At 39.3% G+C, this 21,335-nt stretch overlaps 1 protein-coding gene across 1 annotated transcript in view; it reads left to right on the top strand.

Moving 5' to 3' along the window:
* The window catches only part of NME8 (NME/NM23 family member 8), a 73,073-nt gene that overhangs the window by 20,838 nt on the left and 30,900 nt on the right, over positions 1–21,335 (top strand). The window contains exons 6-8 of the mRNA XM_044245783.1: positions 16,328–16,394; positions 17,451–17,524; positions 20,701–20,793. Of these exons, the coding sequence (XP_044101718.1) occupies positions 16,328–16,394; positions 17,451–17,524; positions 20,701–20,793 (234 nt within the window). The remainder of the gene's footprint in view (positions 1–16,327; positions 16,395–17,450; positions 17,525–20,700; positions 20,794–21,335) is intronic.

Genomic DNA, 21,335 nt, shown 5'->3' with positions numbered 1-21,335 from the left:
ATCATAGCAATTGCATTGTTTTGTCATCATCTATTTTGGTAAATCTTCCCAACATATTTTGAATTCTTTAAAGACTGAAATTGTGCATCATTTATGTTATGTTTCCAGTTCAAAGACATTGCCTGGCACATAGTAGACGACTAATCTTTAAATAAGTTGGATGAATGGATCAGTTTCCAGGGACTGGAGGACTAATTTGAATCTGGATAGTAAAGAATAGAATGCTATTTTCATCTAAATGTGGCTCAGAACTTTTTTCTTTATTTCCCTAGCTTTTCTGAGGTATAACTGAAAAATAAAATTATAAGATATTTCAAGAAAAAAAAAGAAAAAAAATCCTGTGTGGGAAGTTTATCATTTATGTAATGGAAGGTAAACTATTTAAAAATTAAGAAAGAAGCTACAAAGCATGTGGAGGTATGAACATAATAGTATTAGAAAGGAAGCCACAGAGGAAAGTGATCAGAAATACAGGCAGATAAGGAAGAGCTACCGGTGTTGGGGAAATGAACACGCCTGAGCTCGTGTATATGCTCATATGCACACACAATACATCCATGCATGCCAAACCGACCACAAGAGCAAAAAGGGAAAGTATGAACTTAAAAAGTGGAAAGTAGAGACAAGAAAAATAGAAAGAAGAAGGTACAGGTTCAAGGTTGTATTAAGTATTTGCTATAAAAAGTTTCAGTTTAAGGAAAGGATTAAAAAAATTGATAAACAGACTTAGGAATTTTGGGTTAGCTCTTTGCATAAGAAATGTATACCATTTTCTCATATCATATACATAAATTACAGAGTTGGATATGAAGAAACAAGCATGAAAGTATTAGAAGAAAGTACTGGTGAACGTTTGTATTGCCGTAGATTGAGGAAGGCATTGTAACCATAACACAAGAGATATCAAAAAAGGAAAAATTGATAGATTTGATATTTAAGACCTTGAAGTGCACCCTAAAATGTAAGAGGAAAACAGCAAACTGGGAAAAATTCTTGTACTCTATGTCAATGTGCTAATACCCATACCATGCACAAAGTGAGTGAGTTGAGTGTTAAGAAAAAAATGAACTTTTGGGGAATTTACACTTATAATAGTGATTTTTCATATCCAAAGACATTTTACTTTGCTTTTCAGGTTTTCTTATTTGTCAGGGAATCTTCTCCCTTCCCTTTTCTTTGTCTGTGTCTCCCTCTCACTGCTGCACCCCTCACCCCATTCCCACTTGTTTGTGAAAACTGTAATAACTAGGAATTACTGAGGAGCTGCTGCTTGCCAAGATTTTAAAAGAGATATCCTCATTTAATTTAGACAGAAATCTTTCCTTCGTAGTTATATTGAGATATAACTGACAAATAACATTGTATTAATTGAAAGTATATGACATAATGATTTAATATCTGTCTATACTGTGAAATGATTACTGAGTTTAACATGTGTCACCTTCCCTAGTAAACAGTTTTTTTTTTTGTTGTTGTTGTGATGAAGACTTTCAAGATCTACTCCCTTAGCAACTTTCAAGTATACCATACAGTATTATTAGGTATAGTCACCATGCTGTGTGTTATACTGTCAGAACTTACTTACCTTATAACTAGAGGTTTATACCTTTGGGCACCTTCACCCAGCTCCTCCACTTCCCACCCTCTACCTCTGGTAACTGCCATTCTGTTCTTTGTGTTTATGAGTTTAGGGTTTTGTTTTTTTTTTAGATTTTACATATTAGTGAGATCGTATAGTACTTGTCTTTCTCTGTCTGACTGGTCTCATTTAGCATAGTGCTCTCTAGGTCCGTAAATAGTAGGATTTCCTCCTTTGTTATGTCTGAGTAATATTTCATTGCATACATATGCCACGTTGTCTTTATCCATTCATCCATTGATGGACATTTACGTTTTCTGCATATTTTGGCTATTGTGAATAATCCTACAGGGAACATGGGTATGCACATAACTTTTTTTTTTTTTTTTTGAGAGAAAGAAACAGGAGAGGGGCAGAGGGAGAGAGAGAATCCCAAGCAGTCTCCAACCACAACTGCCTGGAGCTCGTGTGGGGCTCTATCCCACGACCCTGAGATCATTACCTGAGCTGAAATCAAGAGCAGGACGCCCAGCAACTGAGCCATCTGGACACACACACACATAACTCTTTGAGATAGTGATTTCATAGTTGATCATAGTAGTCTCTTAAGATCCTTTGTATTTCATGTGGTATCTTTTTAAAAGTCTCCTCTTGCATATCTTTTTCTTTTAATTAATTAATTAATTTTAAAGATTTTATTTTTTTGACAGAGATCGCAATTAGGCAGAGAGACAGAAGGGAGAGAGGGGGAAGCGGGCTCCCTGCCGAGCAGAGAGTCTGATGCAGTGCTCTATCCCAGGACTCTGAGATCATGACCTGAGCCAAAGGCAGGGGCTTAACCTACTGAGACACCCAGGCACCCCTGCCTCTTGCATTTCTAATTTTATTTATTTGAGTCCTCTTTTTTTCTTCACAGTCTAGCTAAATGATATTTTATTTAAAAAAAAAACAGATTTCAGTTTCATCGAGTTTTCTATTATCTATGTAGTATCCATTTTATTTATTTCTCCTCTGAATTCTGTTATTACTTTCATCTATTAACTTTGACTCCATTAGGTCTCGTTTTTTAGCTTCTTAAAATGAAAAGTTAGGTTGCATATTTGAAATATATATTTTTTCTTAATGTAAGCATTTATCACTATAAACTTCCTTCTAGAACTCTTGTTGCACTTTGACAGCTTTGGTATGTAGTATTTCCATTTTCATTTGTCTCAGGTACTTTCAGATTTCTCTTTTGATTTCTTCTTTGACCCATTGGTTGTTCAGCAGCCTGTTTAATCTTCACAGATTTGTGAATTTTCCAGGTTTCTTCTTATAGTTGGTTTCTAGTTTCATACTGTTGTGGTGGAAAACGATGCTTGATATGGCCTAACATGTGGTCTGTCCTGGAGAATGTTCCATGTGCACTTGAGAAGAATGTGTCTTCTGCTGCTTTTGGTTGGAATGTTTTGTAAATGTTAAGTCCACCTGGTCTAACATATAGCTTAAATCCATTGTTTTCTTATTGATTTTTCTGTATGGGTGGTTTATCCAAATGTAACTGGTTGCACTGAACCCAACAACTGAACCCCTCTGATGGCCGCTGTAGTCAGGCTGTAAGGGATGTGTCCTTTGGGAGCACCCACAAAGGCTGGGGTAGGTTGCCAGATGTGTGCTCAAGCCATCTTCACATGGGCATCACCCACCTTCTGCAGGGCAAGAGGGAAGATGCCAAGATCATGCCTGGTACCTGTCTTCCTCCCTGGTCGGAGAGGATCTGTGTTCATTTATGAGCTTGCCTCTCAGCCTACAGCTTTTAAGAGTTTCAAATAGGCTTCTTTCAGAGAAAACTGGGCGTCAGTGAGCTGTCTGTGCACCGAGTCCTGATGGGATAGCCGCAGCCTGTCCTTATCAGCCTGTTAAGAACTGTTTTGTTTACTGTCGCCTTTTGGGACTCATGGACACAAACTGTATTTGGCTTTCAGAGGTAGGGATTTGGGGGACCTAGCTCTCAAATGGAAGTCTTGAAATTTGGCCCATAATAGGGTGAGTCTAAACCCAACTGTGTGTCACTGTGGTGTTGGTGAAGTTGATGGTGAAGTTGTGTCTGAAACCCTTCTACTCTCCTACCCGTTTCAATATGGGTCCCCCCGCCCCCCATTTGCCTGACATGTTGGAGTTTCTTAGCCTTTCTCTGGATTTCTTTCAGGGGAAAATTTTTTTTATATAGAGCTGTAGATTTGGTGTGTTTATGGGAGGAAGTTAAGTTCAGCCTTTTATATTACCATCTTGAATGGGAATCTCAAGAAATCTTATGAGAGATGGGGCACCTGGGGGCTCAGTTGTTAAGCATCTGCCTGTGGCTCAGGTCATGAACCCAGGGTCCAGGGATCAAGCTCCGCACTGAGCCCTGTATCTGGCTGCCCACTCGGTGGGAGGCCTGCTTCTCCCTGTCCATTCCCCTTGCTTGTGTTCCCTCTCTTGCTGTTTCTCTCTGTCAAATAAATAAATAAAATCTTTAAAAACCCCCAAATCTTATGAGATAGTTACAAATAATAAGACAGGGATTTAAAAATGTTAAGTCATTTTCCCAAAAACAGACAGCTGGTAGGTGTTGAAACTAGAATTTGATATCAGACAGAGTAACTCCTAAATATATACACTTTTTTAATTGGCATACATGTTTTATTCATAATACCCTCATCAATTTAATCTCTGCATCATCTTTTTTTATTCCTAAGATAATTTATTTGTGCCTACTTCTCTTTTTCTTTTAAAAATTTTTAATTTTTAAATTTTTTATAAGCATATATTTTTATCCCCAGGGGTACATGTCTGTGAATCGCCAGGTTTACACACTTCACAGCACTCACCAAAGCACATACCCTCCCCAATGTCCATAACCCCACCCCCCTTCTCCCAAGCCTCCTCTCCCCAGCAACCCTCAGTTTGTTTTGTGAGATTAAGAGTCACTTATGGTTTGTCTCCCTCCCTATCCCATCTTGTTTCATGGATTCTTCTCCTACCCACTTAAGCCCCCATGTTGCATCACCACTTCCTCATACAGGGAGATCATATGATAGTTGTCTTTCTCTGCTTGACTTATTTCACTAAGTATGATACGCTCAGTTCCATCCACGTTGTCGCAAATGGCAAGATTTCATTTCTTTTGATGGCTGCATAGTATGCCATTGTGTATATATACCACTTCTTTATCCATTCATCTGTTGGTGGACATCTAGGTTCTTTCGATAGTTTGGCTATTGTGGACATTGCTGCTATAAACATCCGGGTGCACGTCCCCCTTTGGATCACTACGTTTGTATCTTTAGGGTAAATACCCAGTAGTGCAATTGCTGGGTCATAGGGCAGTTCTATTTTCAACATTTTGAGGAACCTCCATGCTGTTTTCCAGAGTGGTTGCACCAGCTTGCATTCTCACCAACAGTGTAGGAGGGTTCCCCTTTCTCCACATCCTCGCCAGCATCTGTCATTTCCTGACTTGTTGATTTTAGCCATTCTGACTGGTGTGAGGTGATATCTCCTTGAGGTTTTGATTTGTATTTCCCTGATGCCGAGTGATATGGAGCACTTTTTCATGTGTCTGTTGGCCATCTGGATGTCTTCTTTGCAGAAACGTCTGTTCATGTCCTCTGCCCATTTCTTGATTGGATTATTTGTTCTTTGGGTGTTGAGTTTGTTAAGTTCTTTATAGATTTTGGACACTAGTCCTTTATCTGATATGTCGTTTGCAAATATCTTCTCTCATTCTGTCAGTTGTCTTTTGGTTTTTGTTAACTATTTCCTTTGCTGTGCAAAAGATTTTGATCCTGATAAAATCCCAATAGTTCATTTTTGCCCTTGTTTCCCTTGCCTTTGGCGATGTTCCTAGGAAGATGTTGCTGTGGCTGAGGTCGAAGAGGTTGCTGCCTGTGTTCTCCTCAAGGATTTTGATGGATTCCTTTCTCACATTGAGGTCCTTTATCCATTTTGAGTCTATTTTTGTTTGTGGTGTAAGGAAATGGTCCAATTTCGTTTTTCTGCATGTGGCTGTCCAATTATCCCAACACCACTTTTTAAAAAAGGTTTTATTTATTTATTTGACAGAGAGAGATCACAAGTAGGCAGAGAGGCAGGCAGAGAGAGAGAGAGGAGGAAGCAGGCTCCCTGCTGAGCAGAGAGCCCGATGCGGTACTCGATCCCAGGACCCTGAGATCATGACCTGAGCCGAAGGCAGCGGCTTAACCCACTGAGCACCCAGGCGCCCCTATCCCAACACCATTTATTGAAGAGGCTGTCTTTTTTCCATTGAACATTCTTTCCTGCTTTGTCAAAGATTAGTTGACCATAGAGTTGAGGGTCTGTTTCTGGGCTCTCTATTCTGTTCCATTGATCTATGTGTCTGTTTTTGTGCCAGTACCATGCTGTTTTGATGATGACAGCTTTGTAATAGAGCTTGAAGTACGGAATTGTGATGCCACCAACTTTGGCTTTCTTTTTCAATATTCATTTGGCTATTTGAGGTCTTTTCTGGTTCCATATGAATTTTAGAATTATTTGTTCCATTTCTTTGAAAAAGATGGATGGTACTTTGATAGGAATTGCATTAAATGTGTAGATTGCTTTAGGTAGCATAGACATTTTCACAATATTTAGTCTTCCAATCCAGGAGCATGGAACATTTTTCCATTTCTTTGTGTCTTCCTCAATTTCTTTCATGAGTACTTTATAGTTTTCTGAGTATAGATTCTTACCCTCTTTGGTTAGATTTATTCCTAGGTATCTTACAGTTTGGGGTGCAATTGTAAATGGGATTGACTCCTTAATTTCTCTTTCTTCTGTCTTGTTGTTGGTGTAGAGAAATGCAACTGATTTCTGTGCATTGATTTTATATCCTGACACTTTACTGAATTCCTGTACAAGTTCTAGCAGTTTTGGAGTGGAGTCTTTTGGGTTTTCCACATATAGTATCATATCATCTATGAAGAGTGATAGTTTGACTACTTCTTTGCCGATTTGGATGCCTTTAATTTCCTTTTGTTGTCTGATTGCTGAGGCTAGAACTTCTAGTACTATGTTGAATAACAGTGGTGATAATGGACATCCCTGCTGTGTTCCTGACCTTAGCGGAAAAGCTTTCAGTTTTTCTCCATTGAGAATGATATTTGCGATGGGTTTTTCATAGATGGCTTTGATGATATTGAGGTATGTGCCCTCTATCCCTACACTTTGAAGAGTTTTGATCAGGAAGGGATGCTGTACTTTGTCAAATGCTTTTTCAGCATCTATTGAGAGTATCATATGGTTCTTGTTCTTTCTTTTATTGATGTGTTGTATCACATTGATTGATTTGCGGGATGTTGAACCAACCTTGCAGCCCTGGAATAAATCCTCACTTGGTCGTAGTGAATAATCCTTTTAATGTACTGTTGAATCCTATTGGCTAGTATTTTGGTGAGAATTTTCGCATCTGTGTTCATCCAGGATATTGGTCTCTAGCTCTCTATTTTGATGGGATCCCTGTCTGGTTTTGGGATCAAGGTGATGCTGGCCTCATAAAATGAGTTTGGAAGTTTTCCTTCCATTTCTATTTTTGGAACAGTTTCAGGAGACTAGGAATTAGTTCTTCTTTAAATGTTTGGTAGAATTCCCCCGGGAAGCCGTCAGGCCCTGGGCTTTTGTTTGTTTGGAGATTTTTAATGACTGTTTCAATCTCCTTACTCATTATGGGTCTGTTCAGGCTTTCTATTTTTTCCTGATTCAGTTGTGGTAGTTTATATGTTTCTAGGAATGCATCCATTTCTTCCAGATTGTCAAATTTGTTGGCATAGAGTTGCTCATAGTATGTTCTTATAATAGTTTGTATTTCTTTGGTGTTAGTTGTGATCTCTCCTCTTTCATTCATGATTTTATTTATTTGGGTCCTTTCTCTTTTCTTTTTGATAAGTCTGGCCAGGGGTTTATCAGTTTTATTAATTCTTTCAAAGAACCAGCTCCTAGTTTCGTTGATTTGTTCTATTGTTTTTTTGGTTTCTATTTCATTGATTTCTGCTTTGATCTTTATGATTTCTCTCTCCTGCTGGGCTTAGGGTTTCTTTCTTGTTCTTTATCCAGCTCCTTTAGGTATAGGGTTAGGTTGTGTACCTGAGACCTTTCTTGTTTCTTGAGAAAGGCTTGTACCGCTATGTATTTTCCTCTCAGGACTGCCTTTGTTGTGTCCCACAGATTTTAACCGTTGTATTTTCATTATCATTTGTTTCCATGATTTTTTTCAATTTTTCTTTAATTTCCTGGTTGACCCATTCATTCTTTAGAAAGATGCTGTTTAGTCTCCATGTTTTGGGGTTCTTTCCAAACTTCCTTTTGTGATTGAGTTCTAGCTTCAGAGCATTGTGGTCTGAAAATATGCAGGGAATGATTCCAATCTTTTGATACTAGTTGAGTCCTGATTTAGGACCGAGGATGTGATCTATTCTGGAGAATGTTCCATGTGCACTAGAGAAGAATGTGTAGTCTGTTGCTTTGGGATGAAATGTTCTGAATATATCTGTGATGTCCATCTCATACAGTGTGTCATTTAAGGCCTTTATTTCCTTGTTGATCTTTTACTTGGGTGATCTGTCCATTACAGTGAGGGGAGTGTTAAAGTCCCCTACTATTATTGTATTATTGTTGATGTGTTTCTTTGATTTTGTTATTAATTGGTTTATTATAGTTGGCTGCTCCCACGTTGGGGGCATAGACATTTAAAATTGTTAGATCTTCTTGTTGGGCAGACCCTTTGAGTATGATATAGTGTCCTTCCTCATCACTTATTATAGTCTTTGGCTTAACATCTAATTGATCTGATCTAAGGATTGCCACTTCTGCTTTCTTCTGATGTCCATTAGCATGGTAAATTCTTTTCCAGCCCCTCACTTTAAATCTGGAGGTGTCTTCAGGCTTAAAATGAGTTTTTTGTAGGCAACATATAGATGGGTTTTGTTTTTTTATCCATTCTGATACCCTGTGTCTTTTGATTGGGGCATTTAGCCCATTAACATTCAGGGTAACTATTGAGAGATATGAATTTAGTGCCATTGTATTGCCTGTAAGGTGACTGTTACTGTATATTGTCTCTGTTCCTTTCTGATCTACCACTTGTAGGCTCTCTCTTTGCTTAGAGGACCCCTTTCAATATTTCCTGTAGAGCTGGTTTGGTGTTTGCAAATTCTTTCAGTTTTTGTTTGTCCTGGAAGCTTTTAATCTCTCCTATTTTCAATGATAGCCTAGCTGGATATAGTATTCTTGGCTGCATGTTTTTCTCATTTAGTGCTCTGAATATGTCATGCCAGCTCTTTCTGGCCTGCCAGGTCTCTGTGGATAAGTCTGCTGCCAACTTAATATTTTTACCATTGTATGTTACAGACTTCTTTTCCCGGGCTGCTTTCAGGATTTTCTCTTTGTCACTAAGACTTGTAAATTTTACTATTAGGTGACGGGGTAGGGGCCTATTCTTATTGATTTTGAGGGGTGTTCTCTGAACCTCCTGAATTTTGATGCTTGTTCTCTTTGCCATATTGGGGAAATTCTCCCCAATAATTCTCTCCAGTATACCTTCTGCTCCCCTCTCTCTTTCTTCTTCTTCTGGAATCCCAATTATTCTAATGTTGTTTCATCTTATGGTGTCACTTATCTCTCGAATTCTCCCCTCATGGTCCAGTAGTTGTTTGTCCCTCTTTTGCTCAGATTCTTTATTCTCTGTCAATTGGTCTTTTATATCACTAATTCTTTCTTCAGCCTCATTTATCCTAGCAGTGAGTGCCTCCATTTTTGATTGCACCTCATTAATAGCTTTTTTGATTTCAACTTGGTTAGATTTTAGTTCTTTTATTTCTCCAGAAAGGGCTTTTATATCTCCTGTGAGGGTTTCTCTAATATCTTCCATGCCTTTTTCGAGCCTGGCTAGAACCTTGAGAATTGTCATTCTGAACTCTAGATCTGACATATTACCAACGTCTGTATTGATTAGGTCCCTAGCCTTCGGTACTGCCTCTTGTTGTTTTTTTTTTTTTGGTGAATGTTTCTGCCTTGTCATTTTGTCCAGCTAAGAGTATATGAAGGAGCAACTAAAATACTAAAAGGGTGGCAACAACCCCAGGGAAATATGCTTTAACCAAATCAGAAGAGATCCCAAATAGTGAGGGGGGAGAAAGGGGATAAAAAGAAGTTCAGAAAGAAAGGAAAAAGAAAAAAAAAAGAAAAGAATTAAAAAAAGAAAACGAATAAAGATAAGTATAAAATATTTATATATATATATATTAGATAAACTAGTTAAAAAAACATTAAAAAAGAAAAGGGTAAAAGTTAAAAAAATTTAGCAGAAGAAGAGAAAAAAAATGAAAAAGAAAATAATTAAAAATTAACGGCAGAACTGAAACAATTCATGGAAACCAATGAGAATGAAGACACTTCGGTCCAAAACCTATGGGATACAGCAAAGGCGGTCCTAAGGGGAAAATATATAGCCATCCAAGCCTTGCTCAAAAAAATGGAAAAATCCAGAACACACCAGCTGTCTCTACACCTTAAAGATCTGGAGAATCAACAACAAATCAAACCAACCCCACACATAAGAAGGGAAATCATCAAGATTAGAGCTGAGATCAATGAGGGAGAAACCAGAGATACAGTAGAACGTATCAATGAAACTAGAAGCTGGTTTTTAGAAAGAATCAATAAGATCGATAAGCCACTGGCCACACTAATCCGAAAGAAAAGAGAGAAATCCCAAATTCATAAAATTATGAATGAAAAGGGAGAGATCACAACTAACGCCAGGAAGTAGAAACAATCATCAGAAGTTATTACGAACAGTTATATGCCAATAAGCTTAGCAACCTAGATGATATGGATGTATTCCTGGAAAAATATAAACTACCAACATTGAACCAGGAAGAAATCGACAACCTGAATAGACCGATATCTAATAACGAGATTGAATCAGTGATCAAAAACCTCCCAAAAAACAAGAGCCCAGGACCTGACGGATTCCCTGGGGAATTCTACCAAACCTTGCAAGAAGAAATAACACCTATTCTCCTGAAGCTGTTTCAAAAAATTGAAGCAGAAGGAAAACTTCCAGACTCTTTCTATGAAGCCAGCATTACCCTGATCCCCAAAGCAGGCAAGGACCATACCAAAAAGGAGAATTTCAGACCAATATCACTGATGAATATGGATGCTAAGATTCTCAACAAGATCCTAGCCAACAGGATCCAACAACACATTAAAAAGATTATCCACCATGATCAGGTGGGATTCATCCCAGGGCTACAAGGATGGTTCAACATTCGTAAATCAATCAATGTGATACAACAAATTAATATGAGAAGAGAGAAGAACCACATGGTCCTCTCAATTGATGCAGAAAAAGCATTTGACAAAATCCAACATCCGTTCCTGATTAAAACGCTTCAAAGTATAGGGATAGAGGGAACATTCCTGAACCTCATCAAATCTATCTATGAAAGACCCACAGCAAATATCATCCTCAATGGGAAAAAGCTTGCAGCCTTCCCGTTGAGATCAGGAACAAGACAAGGATGCCCACTTTCACCACTCTTGTTCAACATAGTATTAGAAGTCCTAGCAACAGCAATCAGACAACAGAGAGAAATAAAAGGTATCCAAATAGGCAATGAAGAAGTCAAACTCTCTCTCTTCGCAGATGACATGATTCTTTATATGGAAAACCCAAAAGACTCCACCCCCAAACTACTAGAACTCATACAGCAATTCAGCAGCGTGGCAGGATACAAAGTCAATGTGCAGAAATCAGTGGCTTTCTTGTACACTAACAATGAAAATACAGAAAGGGAAATTAGAGAATCGATTCCATTTACTATAGCACCAAGAACCATAAGATACCTGGGAATAAACCTAACTAAAGAGGTAAAGGATCTATACTTGAGGAACTATAGAACACTCATGAAAGAAACTGAAGAAGACACAAAAAGATGGAAGACCATTCCATGCTCTTGGATCGGAAGAATAAACATTGTTAAAATGTCTCTACTGCCTAGAGCAATCTATACTTTTAATGCCATTCCGATCAAAATTCCACCGGCATTCTTCAAAGAGCTGGAGCAAATAATCCTAAAATTTGTATGGAATCAGAAGAGACTCCGAATCGCTAAGGAAATGTTGAAAAACAAAAATAAAGCTGGCGGCATCACCTTACCTGATTTCAAGCTTTATTACAAAGCTGTGATCACCAAGACAGCATGGTACTGGCATAAAAACAGACACATAGACCAGTGGAACAGAGTAGAGAGCCCTGATATGGACCCTCAACTCTATGGTCAATTAATCTTCGACAAAACAGGAAAAAATATACAGTGGAAAAAAGAGAGTCTCTTCAATAAATGGTGCTGGGAAAACTGGACAGCTATATGTAGAAGAATGAAACTCGACCATTCTCTTACACCGTACACAAAGATCAACTCAAAATGGATAAAAGACCTCAACGTGAGACAGGAATCTATCAGAATCTTAGAGGAGAACATAGGCAGTAATCTCTTCGATATCAGCCACAGCAACTTCTTTCAAGATTCGTCTCCAAAGGCAAAGGAAACAAAAGCGAAAATAAACTTCTGGGACTTCATCAAAATCAAAAGCTTCTGCACAGCAAAGGAAACAGTCAAAAAAACAAAGAGGCAACCCACGGAATGGGAGAAGATATTTGCAAATGACAGTACAGACAAAAGGTTGATATCCAGGATCTATAATGAACTCCTCAAACTCAACCCACACGAAACAGACAAACACATCAAAAAATGGGCAGAAGATATGAACAGACACTCCTCCAATCAAGAAATACAAATGGCTATCAGACACATGAAAAAATGCTCATCATCATTAGCCCTCAGGGAGATTCAAATTAAAACCACATTGAGATATCACCTTACAGCAGTTAGAATGGCCAAAATTAACAAAACAGGAAACAACATGTGTTGGAGAGGATGTGGAGAAAGGGGAACCCTCTTACACTGTTGGTGGGAATGCAAGTTGGTGCAGCCTCTTTGGAGAACAGTGTGGAGATTCCTCAAGAAATTAAAAATAGAGCTTCCCTACGACCCTGCAATTGCACTCCTGGGTATTTACCCCAAAGATACAGATGTCGTGAAAAGAAGGGCCATCTGTACCCCAATGTTTATAGCAGCAATGGCCACAGTCGCCAAACTATGGAAAGAACCAAGATGCCCTTCAACGGATGAATGGATAAGGAAGATGTGGTCCATATACACTATGGAGTATTATGCCTCCATCAGAAAGGACGAATATCCAACTTTTGTAGCAACATGGACGGGACTGGAAGAGATTATGCTGAGTGAAATCAGTCAAGCAGAAAGAGTCAATTATCATATGCTTTCACTCATTTGTGGAGCATAACCAATAGCATGGAGGACAAGGGGCGTTAGAGAGTAGTAGGGAATTTGGGTAAATTGGAAGGGGAGGTGAACCATGAGAGACTATGGACTCTGAAAATCAGTCTGAGGGGTTTGAAGTGGCGGGGGGGTGGGAGGTTGGGGTACCAGGTGGTGGGTATTATAGAGGGCACAGCTTGCATGGAGCACTGGGTGTGGTGAAAAAATAATGAATACTGTTTTTCTGAAAATAAATAAATTGGGAAAAAAAAATTAACTGCAAGACTAAAGAATCACAGGGAGAATGCCATGAGTTCTGTGCTTTGCTTTCTCCTCCTCTGGAATTCTGCTGCTCTCTTTGGTATTGAAACTGCACTCCTTGGTAGGTGAACTTGGTCTTGGCTGGATTTCTTGTTGATCTCATGGCGGAGGGGCTTGTTGTAGTGATTCTCAAGTGTCAGAATTGCACCGCCCTTACCAGGGCCGGGCTGAGTAATCCGCTCGGGTTTGCTTTCAGGAGCTTTTGTTCCCTGAGCGCTTTCCGTAGAGTTCCAGAGGATGGGAATACAAATGGCGGCCTCCTGGTCTCCAGCCTGGAGGAGCGGAGAGCCTGGGGCCCCACTGCTCAGTGCGCTCTCGGAGAACAGCGCCCAGTAACTCCTGTCTGCCTGACCTTCGGCTGTGCTCCGAGCTCACCGAGCCTGCAACTGGTTCAAGGTAACTCGGAGCTGGGAGCTCACTGTCGGCTCTGTCTCTGTAGCTGGCTTCCCTGTTCCAATACCCGCAAGCTCTGCGACACTCAGACACCCCCGATCCTTCTGTGACCCTGCGGGACCTGAGGCCATGCTGACCTTGTGTGGGCTCTCCTGGTTTAACCTCTGGAGCCATGTCCCTCAGCGGAAAAGACTTTTAAAAGTCCTGATTTTGTGCTCCGTTGCTCCGCCGCTTCCCGGGAGCCCCGGGGTCTATCTTCCCGTCGCTTTGGATTCACTTCTTCGCCAGTCCTACCTTTCAGAAAGTGGTTGTTTTTCTGTTTCTAGAATTGCTGTTCTTCTTCTCTTCGAGCTGCCGATGGATTTGCAGGTGTTTTCAATCTTTAGATAAGCTCTCTAGCTGATCTCCTGCTACCTGAAGTAGTCTCAGCCTGCTACCTCTCCGCCATCTTGACTCCGCCTCCCTAAATATGTACTCTTAATTGCTATAGTCTATGTACCTTTCTCTGTGTATACTCTGTTCACTGGTTATGTTGTTGTTCTGATTGTTCTTACAGAATGATATCCTGTTTTAATTAATAACAATTGAATGTAAGAAATATATTAATATGTTTATTTTATATTATTCCACTTTGTTGAATGCTTCTGCTGTTTAACTTTCTTATTTAATTGACTGGTCTTGCACAGCCCTGTCTGATAGTAAAAAAAAATGCAACTCATGTTGTGAGTCACATACATAATTTAAAATATTCTACTAATCACATTAAAAGCAACAAAGAAAAAAGGAAATTATTATTATTTTTTTCTTTTCAAATATTTATTTAAATTCTAGTTAGTTAACATATAATGTAATATTGATTTCAGGAGTAGAATTCAATGATTCATCATTTACATACAACACGCAGGGCACATCACGACAAGTGCCCTTCTTAATGCCCATCACCCATCTAGCCCATCCCCCACACACCTCCCTCCATCAACCCTGTTTGTTTTCTATCGTTGAGAGTCTCTTATGGCTTGCTTTCCCTCTCTCCCTTTTTTAGAAAAAAAGTGAAATTAATTTTTTAATCCTATATATTAAAAAGATTCCCATTTAAATGTGTACTCAATATAAAAAATAAGGTATGCTGGAATCACTTTTTCTTTCTTTCTTTTTTTTTAAGATTTTTATTTATTTATTTGACAGATCACAAGTAAGCAGAGAGGCAGGCAGAGAGAGAGGGGGAAGCAGGTTCCCCACTGAGCAGAGACCCCAATGCGGGGCTCGATCCCAGGACCCTGGGATCATGACCTGAGCCGAAGGCAGAGGCTTTAACCCACTGAGCCACCAAGGTGCCCCTGCAATCAGTTTTTCATACTAAATCTTCGGAATGTACTGTGGAGCTATCGCTTATGGCACTTCTTAATTTGGACTAAGTTCATTTTCAAGTGCTGAAATGGCCTTATGTGGTTAGTGGCGACTCTATCGGACAGCACATGTCAAGAAAATATAAAGTCAGATCAATTTGAAGTTATAGCTGGTGTAATTATCTTATTCCTGATTATAATAAGAAGGAGAGCTTCCAGTATAGTCCTTTGTATACATTTGGAGGTCTTTACTTCATTGAGACTCTGAAATTATGCATTCTCTTGCCAAAAAATGTATATATGTAAATATATAAACCTTTCAGATAGTTAAAACAGAATCACAGAAGCACTTTAAGGGTTTCTCAAGAAATTAAGGAACTCCCATCCCTATCCTTCCCAGTGTTTTACTTTATAGTAGAAAATTGGTTATTGTTTTGAGCAAGACAGTTTTTTAAAAGTTAAGGAGGTATTTTTCTGTTTCCAGTTTACTAAGGGAAATGGTCAGGATCGGATCTTGAAACTCATCGTATGCCCTTTTGATCTTTAACATGATAATTATGTATCTGTTGCTTTCTTTCTATTTATTTATTTATTTGAGAGAGAGAGCATGCAGGGGAGGGGCAAAGAAGAGGGAGAGAGAGAATTTCAAGCAGACTCCCCACTGAGCATTGAGCCCAATACGGGCTTGATCCCATGACCCTGAGATCATGACATGAGCCAAAACCCAGAGTTGGATGCTCAGCGAACTGAGCCACCCAGGAGCCTCTAACTTATTGCTTTGTTATTACTCTCTGCTTCTTTCTTATTTTATTCCTTGTGCTCTTTCTAAGTTTTAAGGTTTTTGTTTTTTTTTTTAAGATTTTATTTATTTATTTGACAAATGGAGATCACAAGTAAGCAGAGAGGCAGGCAGAAAGAGAGAGGGAAGCAGGCTCCCTGCTGAGCAGAGAGCCCAATGCAGGGCTCAATCCCAGGACCCTGGGATCATGACCTGGGCCGAAGGCAGAGGCCTTAATCCACTGAGCCACCCAGGCGCTCCTAGGTTTTTGGTTTTTAATCAGTTTCCATATGTATTATTTCTGATTATTTATTATTATCTCTTACCATCCTAATCATTTTAAACATTCCTTTTTTTTTAATTTCAGTGGAAAGATGGGGAAAAGTAGTGTTAGATATATGTGGGCACATTTCCACTTTTCCCTTTATCCCTTGGATTATAAATATTTATTAGAACAAAATTTCTAAAAACTCTTTTCCTATCATATTAAAATGTAACTTCTATTTGCATTTCTCTTCCACAGTATCATGAAATTCTGTTTGTAGACCCAGATGAAGATGATGGTGGGGAAGCACCCAGTGAAAGTGTTGGTAAGTAAAGTTCCTGCAGGGTAGCGGCAAAGGATTTGCACCCAGGAATATCCAGTAGAGCACTAGTTGTAGGACCAGAAAAGCTGGTGACTGCAATGTTATTGTTATGGTACTGTCAGGATAATACTAGACTCTGTTATTAACAAGCAAACCTTTTGCTCCCCTTGCCTTCCCTTTGGTCTCTGTGCCTGCAGCCTTCAGAGGTTACCCAGGACCAGGGATTCCTGTCTCCTGTGACTAATGAGAAAGCAGCCTCCTCTTATTTCATCCTTCATCTTCTAAAAACTTGTGAAAATAATTTCTTCCTCAATGACCCACATGCCAGTTTACTTTACAGTTAAAAACTTTTCTCCTGGATTGTCTGCGTAGATGTGTGAGTGTGTATTCATACTTCGGAGGGAGCAGAGAAGGTGTCCTCAGTGGGCTGTCATGCACTAAAAGCTCATCTTAAGAATGTGTAGATAGGGACGCCTGGGTGCCTTAGTGGGTTAAGCCTCTGCCTTCAGCTCAGGCCATGATCTCAGGGTCCTGAGATGGAGCCCCGCTTGGGGCTCTCTGCTTGGCAGGAAGCCAGCTTTCCCCTCTTTCTCCACCTGCCTTTCTTCTTACTTGTTCTCTCTCTCTCTCTGTGTCAAACAAACAAATAAATAAATCTTTAAAAAAAAAGAATGCTTAGATAAATGTAGATAAATCTGTAGATGGTGAAATCCATCAGTCTGTTAAGTTTGCTTGTGTTGAAACTCCACTCATCAGTGATACTATGATTTTAATGCATGTGAATTATATTAAAATAACTAGTGCCCACCTAACTCTTTTTTTTTTTTTTTTTTGCCTTGGGACCACCAATTTTTGTGAATGTTTCTCCTGCATGCAAATACAGGAACTGCACTTTGATTCTAAGGAGAACCTTTGGTAGTTGGAGTGCCATAATAACAACAAAGCTGTCAATGAAAAAAACCTCACTGGACATTAATAATTTACATTTCTAATTGCCAAATCCTTCATTTATGCCAAGACTTTATGCCAAGAAAATGAAATTCTCTTTTTTTTCCGCAGATCAACTCTACTATATTGCTATTATCAAACCTGACGCTGTGATTGGTAGAAAATCTCAAGAGATTAAACAAAAAGTAAGTGATATTTCCCCACAATACTTTAAATTAATTGCAACATAACAACGTCTGGACTGTCAGTTTGGAGACAAACTTATCATTTAGGGTGAAATGGAACATAACAAATTTCTGGTGCTAGGTACCTCCCAAGGCTTGGAATGTTTTGTCTTGACAAAAGTCAGACCTACTCAAGTATCTTCATTTAAAGAACTCTGCTTTACCAGCGTCTAATATAAATGATAAAAATTACAGTTCTTATATTGGATTATAACAAGTGTTCTTCCTGCTTAGTTATTAATGATGGAAACTTGTTATAAGTTTACACTGGCTTGTTTTGTTTTCTGTATGTTGTGACAAACGTATGGTCCTTTTTAAATACGTGGTAGAGTAAGGAAGCATTTAATGTTTTGGTTTGCTTTAGAGCTAAAATAAATTTTTGTAAGAGGAAAACTGAATTCTACTCCAAAGATCCGCAGACTTTTCCTAGAAAGGGCCAGAGAGTAACTGTTTTCAGATTTATGGGGCCTGTGATCTCTGTCACCACTGCTGAACTGTCATCACATTGAGAAAGCAATGTAGGTAGTACGTAAATGAATGGGTGTGGCCACGCTCCAATAAATTTTATTTCCAAAGGCAGGTGGTGGGCCAGATGTTGACTGCAAGCTGTACTTTGCTGACTCTTTAACAATGACTTTGTGTTGACACAGCAACAGTAAATTGAAATTTGGAAAGATTGTTGTCTGGAGAATAGAGAAGTTCACCTAGGGAGCTACCAGGAGGGGTTGGCCATCCCTTGATGAAATTCCCATCATGCACTCCTTCTTTAGCTACAGCAGCACGATCACTGATTAACCTATGAGAAAGTTGTTGGTTCATGGTCATGGGTTGTATGGTCTCTACTTTTTGTGCATTGATTTAATAATATCACTTTCTAAGGATAGCCCTTTTCTTCCAGATTTTGGTGTGTATGTGTGGGGGCATCAAACTGCACCCCCACCCCCTATGGATTACTTATACTTTATAAACTTTAAAAAAGTAGTATCACATAACCATGGTTTACTGTTCCTTATTCGAGTACATTTTGATTAGCTAGGACAATAAAGCTTTTCAAAGTTATATAGTTCTTTCAGTTGGGGCAATTCTATTAAGCATAAGTTCATCTGCAACTGCCCCTCAGAACAATATATTACTTAAAATATAACCCATGGGAAACTTTACTAGTTACCAAGCACATTTAGATATGGCCATAAGAAAAACACATACTGGCAACAGGCCTCTGGGGGAGAGGACGATACAGGGCCTTGAAGCTGAGCAGCTGGGAATACCCGCCCACTCAGGGCGGACTCTGCCTGCTACAATTTTCTGTTATCTCCCTTTTCCTCCCGGAGAGCACCACTGGCTAATTAGATAAGTCCTTTAAATGTGCTTGTTCCACTATAAACTTTATACTGCTTGTAGAGACATATTTTGCCCTCCTTCTTGTTTATCTACAAGGCCTATGACCAATGTTTGGCTTTCTTCAGCTCTTCTGTGGGTTACTGACTGTTTCTATCTAATAAAAGTGAGACTGAGGAGTTGTTCGGGGCAACAGTCTTCTACTGTTGTCCCCTGCTCCCTTTCTCTTGCAGCTGACTTGTTTGTGCCTCATTCTTCTCCCTTGCGTCAACAGAAGGTGACATTCATCTTAATATTTTTGTTTTGACATAGAAAATAACATTTCAGAGATGTCAATTATGAGTATCTTCTGAATATCTCACCTCTCTGGAATACGACAATGGGCTAACAGCCAAGACAAAAAAATGAGAATATTTTGAATTGAAAAAAATCAACACACTGCATATTTAAATTACAGTAAAGGAAAGCTTATCAAGTTTAAATATTGATTGTTTGGGTTTTACTTTCTGTTGTCAGATACTAAGTAGTATAAAAACACATGATTTGAGTATTTGGAATTTTTTTTTAAATTTTTTATTTCTTTTCAGCATAACAGTATTCATTGTTTTGTACCACACCCAGTGCTCCATGCAATCCGTGCCCTCCCTAATACCCACCACCTGGTTTCCCCAACCTTCCACCCCCACCCCCCCGCCGCTTCAAACCCCTCAGATTTTGTTTTTCAGAGTCCATAGTCTCTCATGGTTCACCTCCCTTTCCAATTTACCCAAATTCCCTTCTCCTCTCTAACGCCCCTTGTCCTCCATGCTATTTGTTTTGCTCCACAAATAAGTGAAATTATATGATAATTGACTCTCTCTGCTTGACTTATTTCACTCAGCATAATCTCTTCCAGTCTTGTCCATGTTGCTACAAAAGTTGGGTATTCATCCTTTCTGATGGAGGCATAACACTCCATAGTGTATATGGACCACATCTTCAAATTAGACTGTCAGGAGAGGGTTCAGAAGGATGTACGTTGTGCTCTGCCATATCAGAAGACTAATGGAAACCAGTACAGTGTTTAGTTTCATAACAGAAGCAGGAGGCACCTGGTGCTGGATATGCCCATCAAACTGTAATTACTGAGTTGCTTTGAACCTGGATTATACTTCCATTACATTATTTAGTACCTCAGTAGACTTGGCTTATTTGCTTCAAACTTCTCCTTGTTACATTTTATTGTACTTGACACGCAAACTGGATTTGTCTTTAAGTTTTTTGTTTTTTTAAGACAGAACATAGCTAAATCTTAAATTCTGGCCTTTCCCATAGTTTGGATAGTGTTTTTTTTTTGCGATAAAGTGTAAAATATACTAGATTATGAGCAACAGCCTCAACAAAGGAAAGCCTTTTAAGAACTAATGTTAAAAAAAAAAGAACTAATGTTAAGCCAGTTTTGAAGGTTGATGGTTAAAAAGCACTTATAAACATGTGTCTTTGTGACTGATTTAGAAAGTATGGTATCTTCCCTTGGAATTTACTTAGTTCTTTCATGTTTTGGGGCAAGTCCCTTAATGGAAATACTGCAGAGTCTCTGGTTTGAGCTTTGAAAACTTATAGACCAGGAGGCATGACGATGACCTTCTTCGTTTACGTAGTTTTGAGCCTCTTCAGACCTAGTGCCCAATGGGTCGTGCTGAAGTCATTACCTGAAATGTGTTCAAATCTGGGTGGTTTGTTAAACACAGGGAAGAAATGTCCTTGCCTTGTCTTACATGTGCTCCCTGCTGTGCCTGGATCCGGCTCTCTCTGTGAAGATCATCAAGGCAGGCTTTGTCATAGAAATGGAGGATAAGAGATTGCTCACTGAACAGCAAGTGAGGGACTTCTATCATCGGATAGCAGACCAGGTAAGGAAATTAGACACAAACGAAGAGAAGCTGCTGTGTTTTCAAGCGCAGCCGCAGAGCAAGAGCGAATGGTCTGACTGGTCTTTGTTGGAGTGAAGCCCTGTTCGGCTTACGGACTCTCAGATTCCCTGCATCAGCTTCTGGAAGTGAACATCCAGGCCTCTCCTATAGATTTTTATCCCCGGCTGAAAGCTCCTTCTCATAACCCTCACAAGGCAAAAAGGATGAAGGGCCTTCATCCTTGCATTACCTAAAGGCCCATGTCCCAAGTTCTGTTCTTTTCTGCCTCAGGGAGCATAAGAAAGGAGTGCTTTATATTGGAAAGGGCAGCGGTTTGGGGGTCAGAAGACAGAGTTTCTGAAAATCTCCTGCCCAGTCTGGTAGCCATCAGTTACGCATGGCCATTTGAATTTGAATTCACTAAAATCAAATCAAGTAAAACAAGATTGAGAGTTTTTGGTTGCACTGGCCATGTTTCAGGGGCTCAGTAGCTGCACGTGGCTACATGTGTTGGAGAGCCCAGAGGAGCACATTTTTCATCA

Source organism: Neovison vison, chromosome 4 (genome assembly GCF_020171115.1).
Source record: "Neovison vison isolate M4711 chromosome 4, ASM_NN_V1, whole genome shotgun sequence".
NCBI lineage: Eukaryota > Metazoa > Chordata > Mammalia > Carnivora > Mustelidae > Neogale > Neogale vison.
The sequence above is the reverse complement of the archived record's forward strand: the minus strand, read 5'-3'. Positions and strand labels throughout refer to the sequence as shown.